Source organism: Oryza glaberrima, chromosome 9 (assembly GCF_000147395.1).
Source record: "Oryza glaberrima chromosome 9, OglaRS2, whole genome shotgun sequence".
Lineage (NCBI taxonomy): Eukaryota > Viridiplantae > Streptophyta > Magnoliopsida > Poales > Poaceae > Oryza > Oryza glaberrima.
This window is the reverse complement of record NC_068334.1, coordinates 15,837,903-15,855,573: the sequence shown is the minus strand read 5'-3', so window position 1 is coordinate 15,855,573 and position 17,671 is coordinate 15,837,903. Positions and strand designations below refer to the sequence as shown.

The window sequence follows — 17,671 nt, the reverse complement described above, 5'->3', positions numbered from 1 at the left end:
CTATCTGAATAATGTTTCTGTAACCTTTGGTTGTGTCAAAATAAGTTGTGATTTGCCATGCGACCTATCATGCATGTCTTTTGTGTGTAGTTTCTTTAGTTGTTTTGTAGTATTTGATATGGAGACTAGAACACAACCATCTCAACGCTGCCCTCAAATGAAAAGCCAATTCTCGCAACGAGAAATTTCTCCGCTCCAGCTCCAGGAAGAAACTGAAGACAGAAGACAATCTACGAACAGAGACACTCCATGAAAATAATACCCAAATTTATGTTTTTAAAACAATACAATACACAATTACACATCAGCAGCATATCTCCTTATGCCCCCATGCAGTAGACAACGAACCCAACTGTGTGTGCCATTTGCTGTCACTCAAATCGGTCACTGTGGAATTTGGTCTAGCGTCCACTTCATGTCCTTTGCTCTGATCACTTTAGAATGCCTAATAAATTCCTTCTCCCAATCATACAATCTGACGCAACACCCATGATTAATTAAGCAGACCTAATCAGGCACAAGCACCGGCCGAAAGGTGCAAATCCCCTCGTGATTTTGCTTAGGACTCGTATCAAAACTAACCTCCTCTCACCTAAAACGAATGCAATAGTACGAAGGTTCAGAGAGAGTTGACCTGATTTCGCTGCAGGTCCCTCGAGCTACCACAAGATCAAAGAAGGCCTTTGACTTCCCAAGCTTCAATAATGGATAGGACTGTGGCATTTATATTCATGGATTAAAAATAATTTCAAATGCATATTGTACTATTTTTTTCCGGTGTAATATAATGTACAACATTACACGGATTATGTGTGTACAGTAAGGCTGTGTTTAGTTCAGCGCAAAGTTTGTATTTTGGTTGAAATTGGAGATGATGTGACTGAAAAGTTGTGTGTGTATGACATATTGATGTGATGGAAAAGGACTGAAGTTTGGATCCAAACTTTGGATCTAAACACAGCCTAACAGGGCTCCAAAGAGAAGAGAGGAATTTTGTATAAACACATGCAAGAAACAATGTAATTCCTTTTTTGATTATACGCACACACACTGCTACACGTGCAACACTACACTCACACACCCACATACATGTTTCCTAACCCACACTCAAAGAGATGAAAACCAACATATCCCTTATCTCACTAAAATTCTATTGAAAACACACCTATATGTACGTAGTATTTATGGACACTAGGATTTGAACTCTAGCAGATAGAGTTATGCACCCATAACTCTATCATCACATTGCCGGTGCTTCTCTAGAAACAATGTAATTCTAATGCCATACATGTGAAATTTCCATCTGCAGCTGAGATTAATTGGCTCAGACAATAGGATGGCAAGATTGAGGAGACCCTTTGGAATCATCAGTTTGCATGCCCCAAAAATACAAATCAGATTTTAGGTGAAGAATAGCATCACATGATCCCATGCGTACCGCCCGTTGCAGCATAAAAGCGGCGGGGGTGCAGTTAATGGCGCGAGATCAGATACTGTGTACGCAGGTAGTTCAGGTGGATTCAGTGATCATATCCTCTGCATTTTTGCAACTTGCACTTCTTCACAGTTCACAGCAAGTGTTTGGGGGGAAAGCTGCAGTGTTGTACCATTTGGTCGGCTAGCTCTAAATGTTTCTGTCTTAAAAGAAAATTTACTGATATTTTGCCCTTTCGGCTTAGAATGTAGTACACCCTCTGTTAAAAAAAAATGTCTAGGTGCATAACCAGAAATCGAGTATTGTTGAGACGGCGGGAGGACAATGATTTAACGATTTAGTGACTAGGATCATAGAGTGAATTTTGTCGCCCTAGTGCATTGGCCAAGTTTAGTAGGGAATCTTATCTGAAACTATGAAACGTACTGATAGCGGCCAACTGAGCAGAAGTGTCCACCTTTATAGCTCTTTGAGTTCTCTTCCATCGGACAAAGAAAAAAAGGACGACCAAAATTGTTTATACTCGTATGTGATATGATGAAAATAAATATAATCGATAAAGTATAATAAGCACAAAATGAAAACGATATGGGATAAATGTAGTAGTTCTTTTTCCTCCAAAAGAGGAGGGTGTAATTTTTTCTTCTATTTATAATTTCCACTGTTTGTTCAAGTTTAGAGTTACCTATAATAATTGATACTAGTAATTTGGTGTGGGATTTGTTGTTTACTTGTTTTCAGTACAAACTACCAATGGAAGCACCTAAACCAAATCAATTTATTTAAGCAAATTTTGAGGGAATCTTATTGTACAGACACACCATACCACACTATTAAATAAAGAATTAAATAAATGAAAACAAAGGGCACCATCCATTGCCTCTTCCCTCCACCATCTCCATGCTCACTGCCAACCTCCCCAAGCAAAAAGAAGTAAAGAGCCACCCTAATCAACTACTAGCAAATACCTAGCCAACTAATTGGAAGAAGAAAGCTCCTAAATTCCCAGGCTCTCTCATCCTTCTCTTCCATTCCCAGCTCCCTCCACAGCTTTCTTCACCTGTGATACCTTCAAGTAGCACAAAACAACAAAAAGGAAGCAGAGCTAGCTTAAATTTTCCAAAATCACTAGGAAAAGAGCTTCTTTGGTCCCTAGGTTGCTCGCATTTTGGTGCCTACTTTTTTGCTCGCTGTTGCCGCCTTCTCTAATCCCAAGAGGGGAGAAATGGAGTAGAAGGCTAAAATAATTCAGATGCAGCTTTGCTCATGGCTTCCTCAGGCAGTTAGGGCCTAGGGGTGGAGAAGCCTGAAGCTTTGCCTGATTGCCTCCCCAATCTTCTTGCCTCCTCTCCTTTCACTTCTTCTCTCCTCTCCGCTGTGGTTTCTTGCTGGTTCTTGGAGGCCTCCACTTGGTTAAATGATGGGTGTAGGTGGTAGTCTTGGTATGGAAGCTACTAACTGTGGTGCTTTGCTCAGGGAGCTTCAGGTATCCTCTTGCCTGTGTTCTTGAGTGAGAATAGAATTCTGTTTCTTTGGCTGCAATTCCTGTTCTTAATATTGCTAAATGCTGCCTGTGTCTTCCTGGTTCTTCTTCCTGTTTGGAGTGACGGTTCCAGGTTCCCTTTGGTTAAATTGTTCTTTTATGCGTGTTTCTTATCTGAGTTTATTCAGAATTCACCGCGTTTACTGGTGAAATATTACAGTAGGGATTCATTTACAGATTCTGGCACCCTTGTGGGTTTCTATCATATCTATTTGTCTGTCCCTGAGCCTAAGTTTCTTCAGTGATGTTGAAGAGCTCAGTGTTCTTGAGCTTATTCTTGTTGCACAAAAGTTAGACCTTTTCTTTTTCTTTTACTGTGTTAGTATTCCTCCTGTTTGTGTTGCCCTCGTTTTTGTTGTTAGGTGTCTCTTTTGCTGCAAAGCAGTAACTTTTTTTTTTTTTGGTGTAAGGTTCTCTCTTTTTCACCTTCCTGGTTCTTCAGCTGCACAAAAAGCAATTTATTGATTCGTTTTCAGGTTAGTGCGCCAGGCAGTTAAGATGCGGGAAAATTAGCTCTTTTGTTAAAGAGAACATCACTATTTGTTTCTCTGTACTGTAGTGTACTAATTTCTTGGTAGTACTTTTTATTACTGTGTACCTTTACCATTTAAGATGTTCAGGGGGAGTGCATGAATCAGGCCCTAATGATCAAAATGTACCCTTTTTTAACTGTCTGCTTCCTTAACTGTAACATGCCAAGATTGCTACTACTTCTGACCGTAAGGATTGGAGTACTTGCATTCCTGCCATAACTCATGCACTGCTGCTGTTTCTTGGTTCTTAATCAGCAAATCTGGGCAGAGGTAGGAGAAAGTGAAGGTGAGAAGAACAAGGTTCTGTCAGAGATCGAGAGGGAATGCTTGGAAGTGTACCGCAGGAAGGTGGACGATGCCAATCGGACCAGGGTCCAGCTGCACCAGTCTGTGGCCACCAAAGAAGCTGAAGTTGCATCCTTGGTTGCCGCTCTAGGGGAGCATAAGCTATATCTGAAGGTATGAAATGCACAGTGGTGATGATGAATTGATGATGTAATATTCCAAAATAGAGCAATCTAATACTCCCTCAGTCCCAAAGACTCTATTTTTCAGTTTTTACAACTTTTGATTTTTGTCTTATTTAAAAATTTTCTATGATTAGTATTTTTATTGTTATCAGATGGTAAAACATGAACAATACTTTATGCGTGATTATTTTTTATATTTTCACAAATTTTTTAAATAAGACAGGCAGTCAAACGTTGGACACAGAAACCCAAAAATAAAGTCTTTATGGGACGGAGGGAGTACTAGAATAGACACGTGTCCAAATTCATAGTACTAGGTAACATCATAATTATACTAGTTTACTCTATATCGGGGCGGAGGGAGTAACAATTAGAGAAGGATAATAATACAACCAACCTGTTGGCTACAAGGTTCTTTGTAGCATTCTCTCAACCTATCCATATAATAGTTTGCACTTTACAATTAATACAGGGCCCACTTGTCTCTCTCACAGAGTTTCTTGGTTCTTGTGTCCAAGCCGGCTGTAAGTTTACAGCCCGCTTCTCCTCTCTCTCCTCTCTTCTCTCCTCTACCTCAGCATTTAGCCGGCTTATAGCCTACTATTATACTTGCTCTTAAGTTGGTTGTTTGTTGGCTTTCTGAGCTCTGTCCACTTCCCCTGAAATGATGGGTTTTTGTCTCCTTTACAACATCCTTCTTGCTGTTGAGGTAGCTATATGGTGTTTTATATCTCAAACCTGTAAGGAGAAGATTTGTATTAGAATATCAGTATAACTTATCTCTACAAAGATAAGGAACAATGGTAAAGTCTGAGCACAAGTACCTTATTTACAGCTGTGTGGATTCCAATTGATAATACACTGTTCATTTTACTGTGAAACAGTTCAACCCAATTGCTGCTTGATAGATGAACTGCACCTTTTTTTACTGTGACTTTGTCTGGGTTGCTGTATTCACTAATTTCTCAAACACTCGTGCAGAAAGACAAGAGTGTTGTTCCACTCAAAGAACAACTTGCGGCAGTCGTTCCAGTACTTGAGAACTTAAAAGGCAAGAAAGAGGAGAGGCTCAAGCAGTTTTCTGACATTCAATCTCAGATCGAGAAAATCCGCTCGGAGTTAAGTGAATATAGCGATGGCGATGATAAAGCAAATAGTCTCATCGTCGATGAAAATGATTTATCAACAAGGAAGCTTAACAATTACCAAGCACAGCTTCACGCCCTTCAGAAAGAAAAGGTATACCATCCTAAGTTTGCTACTACTTCCGCCCTATAATATAAAAGATTTTGACAATGTAAAATTTTCTTTTTCATTTTATGATTCTAGAGTTTGCTATCTAATATGAACTCGTTAGCTGCTTTTCCAAATATCTTATTATTTGTATTGCGGAGCTAGGAATAAGCAGAACTACAGGAGTTCTAGTAAAAGGGGAAAAAAAAAGAGCTCTTTTATTCAGATTTTGGTTATGTGCGCTCAAAAAAATATATATATTCAAGGTTTTTCTAGGCTCTTTCAATATGAACTTTCACTGGGTGCTTTCATCTATTTGTTAATTCTGTGTGCATTTCTTGATTGTTGGCTATACTATTTTTCAGTCTGATCGCCTTCACAAAGTTCTGGAGTATGTGAATGAAGTGCATTGTTTGTGTGGAGTCCTTGGAATTGATTTTGGGAAGACTGTAAATGGGATTCATCCCAGTTTACATCAGAATGGTCTTGAGCAATCCACAAACATCAGCAACAGCACACTGGAAGGCCTTGCTAATACAATATCAAATCTAAAAGCAGAACAGAGATCTAGAATCGATAAGGTAATCTCAAGGCTCTTTTCTTCATGGTTTTGTGCTATTTGTTAATTATTCATAACATATTGTCCAACGACAATTCCTTATAGATGAGAGAGACAATGGAATCATTGTGTAAACTCTGGAAGTTAATGGACTCCCCTCAAGAAGAGAGAAGACAATTTAACAGAGTACTTAGTGTTCTCATATCATCGGAAGAGGAAATCTTATCCCCCGGGGTTCTCTCACAGGAAACAATTGAAAAGGTATTTTACCAGTTTGCCTTGTTCTAATTTCTACTTTGTTTACAGCTAACCTTCATCCTTTTAACAGCTTCATATTTAAATTATCATGCAGATGGGTGCTGAGGTTGAGAGGTTAACAAAACTTAAAGCTAGAAGATTGAAAGAAATTTTCATGAAGAAAAGGTCAGAGTTAGAAGAGATATGCAGATCTGCACACATAGAACCTGATGCCAGTACAGCCCCTGAGCAAACTAATGAAATGATTGACTCTGGTACTATGCTATGTATCTTGCTGCTGCTAAGTTCACTTGTTACTATTGTATATAAGTTGTAATTTTCTTGTGCATGTTCCATCCAGGCATGATTGACCCTTCTGAGCTTCTGGCAAAGCTTGAATCGCAAATATTAAAAGCAAAAGAAGAATCCCTTAGCAGAAAAGATATCATGGACAGGATAAATAAATGGATTTCTGCTTGTGATGAAGAAGCTTGGCTCGAAGAATACAACCAGGTTTTCAGAGCTGATTTTTTTTTTTAGAGTTAAATCCTCCAAATGCTTCCATGGGCCTACACATGTTTATTTCTCAGAGAAACCCGTGTTTCGAAGTCTTGAAAAATGGCATTATATATCTTGCAGGACTCAAAGAGGTACAGTGCTGGAAGGGGTGCTCACATAAACCTTAGAAGGGCAGAGAAGGCACGGATTTTAGTCACCAAAATCCCAGGTATGTAGTGGTTGCTGGATAATTATTTGCACTGCTCAGCTATTCCAATGTATGGCCCATATATATTTATTTTGCAGCTATGGTAGCTAACCTGATATTTATTTTGCAGCTATGGTAGATAACCTGATAAATCGAACATTTGCTTGGGAAAATGCAAGAAACAAGCCCTTCCTCTATGATGGGGTATGTATACATTATAAGACAGTAGTGTATAGACAAGTAGTTATTTTCACGATATGCTGACACACTCAATTTTGACAGGGGCGTCTAATATCTGTTCTAGAAGAATACAGACTAAACAGAGAGCAGAAGGAGGAGGAAAAGAGGCGATACCGGGTAGAGTTTTGTTACCAAAACAATTATACTGATTCAAAAGAAATATTGAGCCTTTTAACATTATTTTTGCACTGTTGCAGGACCAGAAGAAGTTGGAGAGCATCCTACTCAAAGAGAAAGAAGCTATTTTTGGATCTAAAGGAAGCCCAAAAAGGGCAGTCAGCTTAAATAGAAGGACAAATGGGTACAGTTCAAGTGGAACTACCAGTGGACTAATGACTCCAAATCCCCGGAGATCATCTCTTGGTGGTGCTACTCCTGAGCTTTTGACACCCAGATCGTGTTCTGGTCACTATAATAGATACTTTAGTGATTCAAGGAGGCTATCAGCTACTCAATTGAACTTCGGTGACGACTCGCTATCCACTTTCACATCCATTAGTGGTTCTGAACCAGAATCCCCTTCTTTGGGATAAATTCAGTACCTTTTCTGGTAATATTTCGATCTTCTGATGCCTTACTTCTTTCAATAATAGACTATTACACACAATTCAGTTGCAACTGAAAAGGTGCATTATTTCTTACAATCAAGGAACATTACTGTTACAAATGGCAATAATGTGTATGTTATTTCATCTGGCAGGTCAATTTATTGGTCTTATTGCCAAGTAATCACCTGTTAATGGAGCACTATTCTATGAGTTTCTCGCATTTGTATGTACATTACTGATGTATTGTATCTAGCTTGTCTGCTGGTATTGACTTGTAAGCACTGGAATGGATGACTTGGTTTGGGTTTGGAGTTGATGTTTTGAGTTGAGGGCTTTGTAGATTGACGGTTAGGTGAAAGATACAGGAAGTGGTTTTGGTTGGGGGTCAGTCACCTGTATAATATATTTATGTGATTGGCTTGTCTAATTATATACTTATGTGTTGCAACCATGCACAACTAGCTTGAAACCTATCTACAGATTCTACTTTGCAGCATTAACTTCTATTCATCCACCCTTTATATTATGGGCATTCTGAACATTTGTGTTGTGAGCAGCAGGTATGAAATCAATTAGATCCGGATGAGTTTTCTTAGAGAATAGGATTTAACAGATGCAACGGAATGAAATATCATGCACAACTAATATCCATAATTGTTTGCTTACTTTGGTAAGCAAAATCTTTGAAATTATGTAAAGAGACTGAAATAACAGGGATATAATTGTTATAGCAATTACTCAAGAACCCCAACTGAGACAACCCCACGAAAGATAAGATTCTGAAAGAGAGAGAACCTGGAGGAAGATGAACACCGGCGAACCGATAGCTTCGTCACCGATCACACTCAATGTCCATATTCGTCTTGTCCTGTCATCCCCCCCCCCTGATCTCCATCCAATTGAAGTGCACTGGGGAGATGAACAAACTTGTAATAAAGGAAATAATTTTCAGATAGTATACCATATACCAATGTTATCTTATATACAAAGCCTATCAAACATAAACATTTTTTTTTTTATTCCACAGAAGATGCACACACATAAACCAGCAAATGGGACTTTCGGTTAAGGTTTTATAACATGTCTCGACAATAATCGACATGTTTTCATTAATTCCACAATTCCATTCGGCCATCAATTAATTCTGCAACACACCTTCTGCACAGCAAGCTCGAAATAAAATTATTTGGCAATTTGCTTGCCCATAGTAATTTACAAACCACTGAAGATGAGTTTGTTTCTGTTTAATCATGAGTCATGACAACCAAATACCGCTGACCCGCTGTTTATATAACAAAAAGAAAATAAGTGACTGGGAAACCCACTGCATCTTCTTTCCTTAACCAAAATGATTTGCATTAACTTGCTATAGTAAGCAACTACATAAATTAATATCAGCTGCACAACATTTCTTAAATTTCTTTCGACCCTCTCAGGATGACAAGGTACTCTGGGACAATAACCATCTACATTAGGACACTAGCTCCAGCCCGCAAAAAAATCATTTACTCCTCCATAGTAACTTTGCAGTGTCAGCCCATGAACAATCAACAAATAGAGCTTGAAAATTACTGCTGGACTGCTGCTTTTATCCTTCCCAATCAGTCAATCAGACTCCAACAATAAGCAAATATTCCCTGCTGTTCAATGAATTACATATCAGTCATCAACATGACAATGGGAACACATCAACTTGGGTGAGCAGCAACGAGTCAGACAAACTGAAATACTACTAGTAATTGCTTCGTCTAATGGGATACAGCAACAACAATTGAACCCTTTAAATTCGTGATTATACAACTTCAGTTGAATATCATGAAGAAGACTCAGGAGACCATGTTGGCTGTAGATAATGTTCCAAGTAATATGTTCCCTAAGTACTTCCTCCGTTTCATATTATAAGACTTTCTAACATTGCCCACATTCATATATATGTCAATGAATCTAGACATATATATGTGTTTAGATTCATTGACATCTATATGAAGATGGACAATTCTAGAAAGTCTTATAATATGAAACGGAGGGAGTAATTACTACATTGAATAATGTGCGTACATTCTAAACCCCCAAGTGTACAATAGAACATGAAGTTGTAAAACATTGAGAAACAGGTGCATACACATAAACTATGCTGATTTCCGAAGCAGTCAGGATAGGATGTAGCAAAGGGCAGCATCCACAGAAGACAGCGCAACAATGAATACGGCTACAAGTATAAGAGTAAGTGTTGCTGTCCTCAACTGCAAATGATAAACTTTTTTGGTTAAGCACAGTTAATACTAGGAAAGAAACCTCGAATGATGTACCAACTTGAAAATTTTAACAGCCTAAGGCAATACAATCACCACAAATATGCATCGGTATTCACTTGACGGTTTCTTTGCTTTAATCAACTTGTTAACACAGACACAGGGTACACTGCAAACTTACAATCAACCTACTGTTTCACTCCACTATCATACATTAGGAGATCTTCCTACACCAGACATGCAACAAATTCCAACAGAACCTCACAAGTACCCTACCTTGCCCAATTGTCTGAACTATAAATAACAATAGGCACAAAATTATACCATACTTGAGGCACAAAATTATATCATACTTGACCACATATTCACAACAATATCTGGCAAACCAAACCTACAAATCAACTCTCTGTGCAAGTGGCATACCATGTTGCGAAAACCCGGCCACTCCAGGTGCTTTAGCTGCCTCGGCTGCTCAGCCAAGAAGGCCAGGAAGCTCCTCAGACCCCTAACAACAGAAGGCAACATAACTCAATCGCACCAGCACACAGCATAAACAAGGCAGCAAAACCTGCACTCACCAAGTGATATCTCTGACCACTGCCAGCCACAGCGGCTCATCGTCATCAAGCTGGTATTGGCCGGCGCGGAGCTCCTGACGCCCATGGCTTCTCGCAGCCACACATTTCCGACGGCTGGCCGGAGTAAACCGGCGAAGAACGCAAGGCTGCGCCTTGGCCACCTGTAACAGCTCCAGCATTAGCCAGCGGCATAGCGAAAAACGCATTAGGGTTCCACGATGCGCCGTAGAAACTACTACTACTACAACCATCAGAAGCGGAGGTCTCATCAGGCCGCGGACTGCAGCCGGGTTGCGCCTCGGAAGCGGAGTCGAGCCTGCAAGCGAAAGGAATCGAGGAGAAAAGAGATGGTTAGGGAGGCCCAGTGAAAGAAAAAAAATCTGATAGCGAGGGAGGGAAGGAAAGGGGAGAGGAAGCGAGCGGCCGCGACCTGCGTGGAGAGGCACCGCGCTCGCGGCCGGACCGGCCATCCCCTCGTCGGGAATCTCCCGCGGCGCGCTCTCCGCCCGTGGAGAGTAGAGGGATCCGGTGGTGGAGCTGGGAGAAGCCGAGAAGGGATAATTCGGGATTCGAGGAACTGCGGCGCGGGAATCGGCAAACCGCCCTCGCTCTCGCCTCTCGCCTCTCGCCGCCGACCGCCGCCGACGGCGAGCCAAGCCCGCGTTTCCGGCCGGCGCTGTGAGGTTCTCGGCTTCTCGCCGTCCTGCCGTGCGGGGAGGGGATCCTCGTGCAACTCTTGCCCTGCATTAGCCAGCAAGAGAAGGCCCGTGGGCTCAAGCAAGAGAAGGCCAGGAGACGTTTCAGGAAGGTGTAAGTTCAGTTCTCCTCCCTTAACTGTAACCTCCTTTTGAGTCTAAATTTGCTCCATCAACAGTTAATCCAGGTATAATTCCTCCCTCAATTATCACATAGAGCTTTGTTCTTATGGTGAATTCATCCTACGTAACGCCTACATGGTATTAGAAGGTTGTCTCGTCAACAAAAACAGGATTATTTTGATCTGAAGATGCTCGGAATGTTGGATTGTTGGGTGAATATAGAAGATACAAATTGAGGCAAATGAAATGGGAAATGCGATAGAAAACAAACATTCGCCCCTAACTGTCCTCAAATTAACAACCTACGTCTCGCTGGAAACCTAAAGACAAATTTAAATTGAAATTAATTGAGTGTGAGGCAAACAATTTTTTTTGAAACTATGAGGAAAAAAAATTAAGAAATACTCCATCCGTTTCATATTATAAGTTGTTTAACCTTTTCTCTAGTTAATTTTTTTTAAGTTTGTTTAAATTCACTGAAAAATATAAACTGAGGCAACCAAACACACCTGCCAAGTACCATGCAGGCAACCAAACACATCCGCCTGCCACGTGCCGCGTGGTACCAGAACCAAGGATCATTCTCGTTTTTTTTAAAAAAATTCGCCAAACGTCGTGAGCCAAGACCCAAGAGGAGCGGTGGGTCGACTACCATAGCGCGGGCGGGTATTCGTCGCTGCGATCCGTCATTTGGCGCTCGGCCGGGGTCGCGTGCAGCATGCTCCTTCGCTTGAGCATCTTGCCACGCCCCGCGCGTCGCGCGCCGGGGCGCATCGCGCGCCACCTTCGCCCATCGAGTTCTGTGACATTCGCGAATCGTGATTGCTCGGCACCAACGGCCAAGTCTATCGCCTTCTCCACGTTCGTGTGCGCCTACTTCCACTTCCTCAAGTACGGTTTGGTGCAATGCGAAATGACATCGACGACGACGACGCCTCGGACGACAGCGACCATTGCAAACGCCCGCCTCGACCGAATAATGCAACTGCAAAGTGCAGACTGCAGTTCGAGCACCTGAGCTGCTTCTGCGTATCCGCCCGGGGACGGTGGCCCTCGTCCTGGTGGCCACTGACTGAGCCCCCCTGCCCTCGTCATCGTCTCAATCTTCTCAATGCACGTACAACGACAAATACACCGGCGTCGCGCGGTTCCTCATCGGCGTGCGCGCGGCCGGCGTGCCCAGGCCGACGAAACCGCGGCGAGCAAATCAACTACAGGTGTACATGGGGATAAAGCCATAAAGGTGCTCTTTAAGGCCGCAGTGCAAAGCGCGCAGCTGTCATCGTACTTCGAGCTCTGCCGTGGCTCCCCGGTCGTGTCCGTGTCGGCGTGTCCCTGAGGAGGATGTCTAGGGCCGTGGGAAACTCCTACTAACGCGCGACGCCGATGAAGGGGTTGACAAGGAGAAGAGTGAAGGTCCGTCGCCACCGAATCGCTGATCGATCCGCGAAGGACACGAGGTTCGTGGCGTAGAGGGCGGTGGTGGTGGTGACGACGACAGCATAGTGGGTGGCGTTCGCCAAGGACAAATCCGCGCCGGGAGGATTGGAGGTGTGGGTTTGGAGCCAGTGGAACCCGTTAGTTGCGGCGGCGTAGCAGTAATTGTATAAAAACTCAGACCCGCCACCGAACCGGCGAAGCTACTGGTTCACGGGTTGAGTGGTCTGGCCGCCAGTTCAACCGGTTCGTTGTAGGTAAAAAACCGTTGAAATGGACCAAAATTCCTGATAGAACAGAACAACTCCAGTGGCAAAGTATGATGGGAGACCTGAGTTTCGAGTTCCGGACAAGCATGTTTCCCCTGATATTTGAAAAAAATATACGCGCTGGACCTTCATGTGGGTGATTTTGGACCTTCTGTTTGGTCTATATTGTCGAAAGGCCATATGACGTGTCCTCTCGTCAGTAAACCGGAGAGGCTGCAGGTCCTGATTTTTTCCATTCGCCCGGTGGTCTGGTCGGTTTTTACAGTCGTGGGCGTAGATTGGTCAGACCTCCGCACGTGGGCAATAGTACCCAAAGATGTGTGCCGCTGGATCACTTTTCAAGATTTGTGTACTATTTAAGTTGGATTTGCAATACTTGTATTCCTTCAGAAAAAAATATCCAAATTTATTGTATTAGGATATATCACATCCAGTTCTATATTTGTTTTTTTAAAGATGGAGGGAGTATGCATTACTTGTCGAAAATTGCTAAAAGAAAATGTCGCAAGTGTTTTGGGTAATTTTTTTTGGAAATTGGTAATTGGAAGGTGGTTCCGCTCTACGTGATGTCTACGGAGCATGTTGATATGGTATTCATCAGATGTGGCTCATGCATGACGCTTATATGGCATTATTGTCAAAAAAAACATGTTAAAATAGTAAGACCCACATGGGACCCGCATGTTAGTGACCACCATATCCGTCTGCCTATCATCTCTCGTCTCATCCCTTTCTCTCTGATCTAACCGAAGGTGGCAATGTGGGTCTCCTAGACGACGTCGCAAGAAGCGCCACAGCGGGATAGGAGTGGCAGGGCATGCACATATGGCAGCTCGACAGTAAAGGTAATAGCGGAATTGGAGAGCTAGTTGGTGAAGTTGCGAGCTCAACCTCAGCCACCATCACCAAGCTCAGTGGAGTGTTGCCATTGCGATCGAGCTCCCCCTCCGTGAAAGCAAGCTAGTCAAAGAGAGGAGAGGGAGGAGCAGGAGAGATAGGAGGGGAAGATGGATGAGATGGAATAGGTGGTCACCATCTGCTGTGGGGGTAGGGTCGACTGGTGTCACCAACGTCGGGCGGTCATCTTCAACAGGCTCGGCCACACATCCAAAAACCTCGTGCAACAACCATGATTAAACTACAAGAAAGGTGGAGAGCTCACTTACTATGGTGGCAACGACAACTCGGGTTGCAAGCGTGAGGACGTTAGCATAGGAGACAATGCCTGGGCCAGGCCTCCTTACCAAGGCCCTTGTAGAGGTTATTGAAGGTGAGGTCTTGTAGCGACTAGTTCGGATCGCGTCCTTCTCGACCTCCTGCCATTGTAGAAGTCTGAAGGTCAGGCAATGCATTGTCAGGCTCTTGGCACATATTCCTTCTGGTCATCTCATCCATGCTTATGTTGTCCTTGCTTCGCTTGTGAGGCACATCATAGCCGCTGGTGGTCTCATCAAGGTGAACCGACGGAGCTGTACAATGTGCATGTCCACCGTCGCCGCCCGCTGAGCTCGAGCGTGAGCGCGGAGATTCACCTTCATGAGCACCATGAGCTCGACATCCACCACCATTGCTTCATCAAGCTCGAGGTCCACAGTTGACATCTTTTTCCTAGATCTCGTCATCATCCTCCACTGTTGTCGTTAGCATGTCGTCGGGGGACACTGCATTGATGCTGCCGCCACTTTCGTTGAATTGGAATGCCTCAGCGTCCACCTTCATCGTCACGTAGGTAACCGGGGGAGAGAAGGGAGGAGGTGAACTGGTGAAGGGTAAGGTGAGGCGTACCCTGGTAGGTGGGTTCTACCAACTGAAGCTTCAGAATGTGCCAATTCTGTTTTAATCCTCAATATTCCTGACCTACCCGTGAGACTGCGAGTACATGAAGTGGATAACCAGAAACTGACAGCAAGCTGTTGCTGCCCGAATGTGTCAAGTGACTAAACGAGCTGTTCACAGTGTGCAGGCAACTGACTGGAGTTAGGATTACATGACTAGTAACTACGACTAACTAACTGTCACTACTCCTTGGCATCATGCGCAAGGAGTCCTTGAGGAATGGCCTTTGTTTCTTCCGCTGCTTGCACCTGTGCAGCCACAGCTTCCACTGATGATGATGCCCCCACTTCTATGGCTCGCTCATCCTTTGCAGCAGCTGCATCATTCTTCTGGCGGGTTCCTTTCTCCTTGCGGGTTCCTTTCTTCATGCGGATGTCTTCCAACTGAGCAGTGAAAAATTGTCGTGCAGCTTCTGCAGAGGTCACAGCAGTACAGTCCTTGATATCCTGGATCTTGAAGTTTCCACTCTGGTGTTCGTCCATCTCTGCTTGATCAAAAGGGGACAAAAACCATCATATACGTTCACATCCTAACTACAGTATGCAACCTCACAGGTTCATACTGTATACTATGTATGAAACAACGGGAGACAAACATGTGCAATGAGGTAAACGGACAGTGTAAGCACCCAATAAAAGTATGAGCCCACACAGTTAGGCAACATAAGCACATGATAAAAACAAACTACGATCCTAAGACAAGAATCCTAGCTCTATAAGATTATAGATCGATTCTGAAAACCATAAGTTGTTTAATCATTTCAGAGCCACCGAGCAAAATTATGTGCTGTAAGATAGCAAGTAACAACTGGCCTATGTCATGTAATTAGATTGCAAGAATAACTGGCATATAGCAGAATTATGCTACAGAGAAGAACTATGATCCTATAACAGTCGTAAGGCAGTACTCCAGTACCATGTGCAACTAGGCAAACCTCATAGGCTCATAGTCTCATACACGTACGCAACAACCGCAGACAACACACGTGCAATTAGGCAAATGAAAGTGCAAGCGCGCAATTCAGAAAACCTTGACCATTTCAGACCCGACAGAACAGAATTGGATACGACGAGCTTGCAAACGCGTACCAGATCGGAGTCGGAGAGGCAATGGCTGTAATAGCTTCCAAGCAAATACGAATCGCGAGTTCTGGTACTTCTCCAAGGAGTCGACGCCAGCGCCCACCAGAAACTTCTCGAAGTGCAGGACCCTGCTCTTGGTGGCGCTGGCACACATGTTCACCGCAAAAATCATGCCGTCTAGTAGAAAGTGGAGTATGCCATGGTTGTTGGGGTCGACGAGCGCGATGGCGGGGACCTTGCCCGGCGTCAGCCCGGCTTGCTAGCTTGTAGCCGTGCCCATATCTCGTCCAATCCCACCCTGTAGTCCATGTTCCACACAGCGCCATCCAGATCGATCAGGGTAGTCATGGTCACGGCCGGTGTGCCGGGAAAGCCGTCGATCTCCACGTACCGCAGCTTTCCCTCGCTCACCTTCACGCACCGGTGCTTGTCGTCGGAGTTGTCCATGCGGGCGCCGTGGCCTTCCGGAAGGGCGACGTGTCGAAGGTGGAACTCCCCGGCAGCGAATGGATCGAGCGTGAGGATCCGCCCACCACAGCCTCCCGTTGTGGGCGAGCACGCCGCCGTTGCAGCCCTGGTGGTGCGGCGAAGAACTGAGACGCTTGATCTCCCACGTGCTTGTCCCCGTGGAGTAGGAGACGAAGGTGCTGTGTTGGGTGGTTGATGTGGGGTGGAGCTGGACGATCAGGAAGTGACCTCGGTGGCGAGGGTCTTCAATGAGGCCCACACACCTCCGGGGATTGATAGGCCTCTCAGGCGAGGGAGGAAGGCGAATTGCGACGCCGGTGTAGGCATCGCACAGGTAGATACCGCCGCCGGCATGCCCCCCATTGGTGGTGTAGAGGAGGAGGTGGTCGGACTGGATGTTGAGGATGAAGGGTAGGTACGGGCGCGAGGGGTGGAAGCCGTTGGGGTGGATGCGCCTCGCCACGTTCAGGATACTGGCGCGCGGTGGTTCGGCGAACTGGACGGAGACGTCCGAGTTCGCCATGAGCAACGGAGAGTTGTCGTCGACTACTCGAGCAATGGCCGGCATGGCCATCCACGAGAGGCGCGGCGACGTCGCCGCCGGAATGCCCTCAGCCGACCGCTCCTTCTCGCCCCGCCCTTCCTTCCCCCCCCCCCCCCCCCCCCCCCCTCCATAGGTGGCTCACCCCACCGCACCTTGTCGCTCTCATTCCTCACCTCCATCGATGGCTCAGCCGACCTCTCCTTCTCGCCTCCCTTCTCCATGGCTGGAGGCTGGAGCAGGAGGAAGGGAGAGACGTGGTGGTTGGGGCCTGGAGGAATTGAGGCTTTGGATGGGGTTTGGTCTGATTGGGTTTGTGACTTGTGAGATTGGGGAGGGGATCTTATACTCGCCGATTCGGTGTTGGGTTTTTGGAACTTTGGATTGGTGAGCAAGTTGGTGCCGACGTGTCAATCAACTTCGATCGCCGGTTGCGTGTCGGCTTTTGATTTGGGAATAAGATCCGGCGTTTGCATTGCATCAACGGCGACGGCGCGGCTAGGCGCGCACGGTGCACACACCCCGGACGAAGCGGAGGAGATGACTCATGGCTTGAAATACCTCGTGTCACGTGACCAGTTTGCTGCGGAAAATACCGTGGGGCCCATTGAGGCCTAGAATCTTCTTTACAGCTGTTGCCGCTGGGTTGGGGTGTTTGAACTGAGTGACTACGTGCCATTGTGATACGGGTGGCATATCTTAAATTTTGTAAAATTAGGATGGTATGGTTCTAACCAACCCTTAGTTCTATTGGATAGGATGTTTAGACACTAATTTGAACTATTAAACATAGTGTGATAATAAAACTAATTATATAAATAAGAGCTAATTCGCGAGATGAATTTTTAAAGCTTAATTAATTCATAACTAGCAATGTTTACTATAG

At 44.5% G+C, this 17,671-nt stretch overlaps 4 protein-coding genes across 4 annotated transcripts; 1 reads left to right on the top strand and 3 right to left on the bottom strand.

The window, feature by feature from the left end:
* The first annotated feature begins 2,321 nt into the window (after window positions 1–2,321).
* Window positions 2,322–8,004, top strand: LOC127784393 (65-kDa microtubule-associated protein 6-like). The gene is made up of 12 exons (XM_052311682.1): window positions 2,322–2,921; window positions 3,767–3,970; window positions 4,963–5,220; window positions 5,580–5,795; window positions 5,879–6,034; window positions 6,126–6,285; window positions 6,372–6,523; window positions 6,650–6,737; window positions 6,847–6,920; window positions 6,999–7,073; window positions 7,154–7,506; window positions 7,657–8,004. Exons 1-11 carry the CDS (start codon window positions 2,853–2,855, stop codon window positions 7,487–7,489), a joined length of 1,788 nt encoding a protein of 595 aa, XP_052167642.1. The 5' UTR covers window positions 2,322–2,852; the 3' UTR covers window positions 7,490–7,506; window positions 7,657–8,004.
* Window positions 8,005–8,660: 656 nt separating this feature from the next.
* On the bottom strand, window positions 8,661–11,081 carry LOC127784394 (uncharacterized). The gene is given in 7 exon segments (XM_052311683.1): window positions 8,661–9,144; window positions 9,627–9,747; window positions 10,180–10,261; window positions 10,335–10,495; window positions 10,583–10,650; window positions 10,765–10,963; window positions 10,965–11,081. Coding segments are annotated over 6 exon segments (720 nt in total). The 3' UTR covers window positions 8,661–9,144; window positions 9,627–9,654.
* Window positions 11,082–14,646: 3,565 nt separating this feature from the next.
* LOC127783674 (uncharacterized) lies at window positions 14,647–16,030 on the bottom strand. The gene is made up of 2 exons (XM_052310868.1): window positions 15,783–16,030; window positions 14,647–15,178 (listed from the first exon to the last, which is right to left on the bottom strand). Exons 1-2 carry the CDS (start codon window positions 15,946–15,948, stop codon window positions 14,877–14,879), a joined length of 468 nt encoding a protein of 155 aa, XP_052166828.1. The 5' UTR covers window positions 15,949–16,030; the 3' UTR covers window positions 14,647–14,876.
* LOC127783672 (uncharacterized) lies at window positions 16,012–17,549 on the bottom strand. Its single transcript, XM_052310867.1, has one exon. It carries the CDS (start codon window positions 16,816–16,818, stop codon window positions 16,036–16,038), a length of 783 nt encoding a protein of 260 aa, XP_052166827.1. The 5' UTR covers window positions 16,819–17,549; the 3' UTR covers window positions 16,012–16,035.
* Window positions 17,550–17,671: the final 122 nt, after the last annotated feature.

What these genes read in the sequence shown, in the direction of transcription:
- LOC127784393 (XM_052311682.1), top strand. Translation starts at nt 2,853, where the DNA reads ATGATGGGTGTAGGTGGTAGTCTTGGTATGGAAGCTACTAACTGTGGT. An exon ending in AGCCCTTCCTCTATGATGGG is followed by an intron (nt 6,921 to 6,998) that starts GTATGTATACAT and finishes CAATTTTGACAG; the next exon opens with GGGCGTCTAATATCTGTTCT. An exon ending in AGGAAAAGAGGCGATACCGG is followed by an intron (nt 7,074 to 7,153) that starts GTAGAGTTTTGT and finishes GCACTGTTGCAG; the next exon opens with GACCAGAAGAAGTTGGAGAG.
- LOC127783674 (XM_052310868.1), bottom strand. Translation starts at nt 15,948, where the DNA reads ATGATTTTTGCGGTGAACATGTGTGCCAGCGCCACCAAGAGCAGGGTC. An exon ending in GCCTCTCCGACTCCGATCTG is followed by an intron (nt 15,179 to 15,782) that starts GTACGCGTTTGC and finishes TTGATCAAGCAG; the next exon opens with AGATGGACGAACACCAGAGT.
- LOC127783672 (XM_052310867.1), bottom strand. Translation starts at nt 16,818, where the DNA reads ATGGCCATGCCGGCCATTGCTCGAGTAGTCGACGACAACTCTCCGTTG.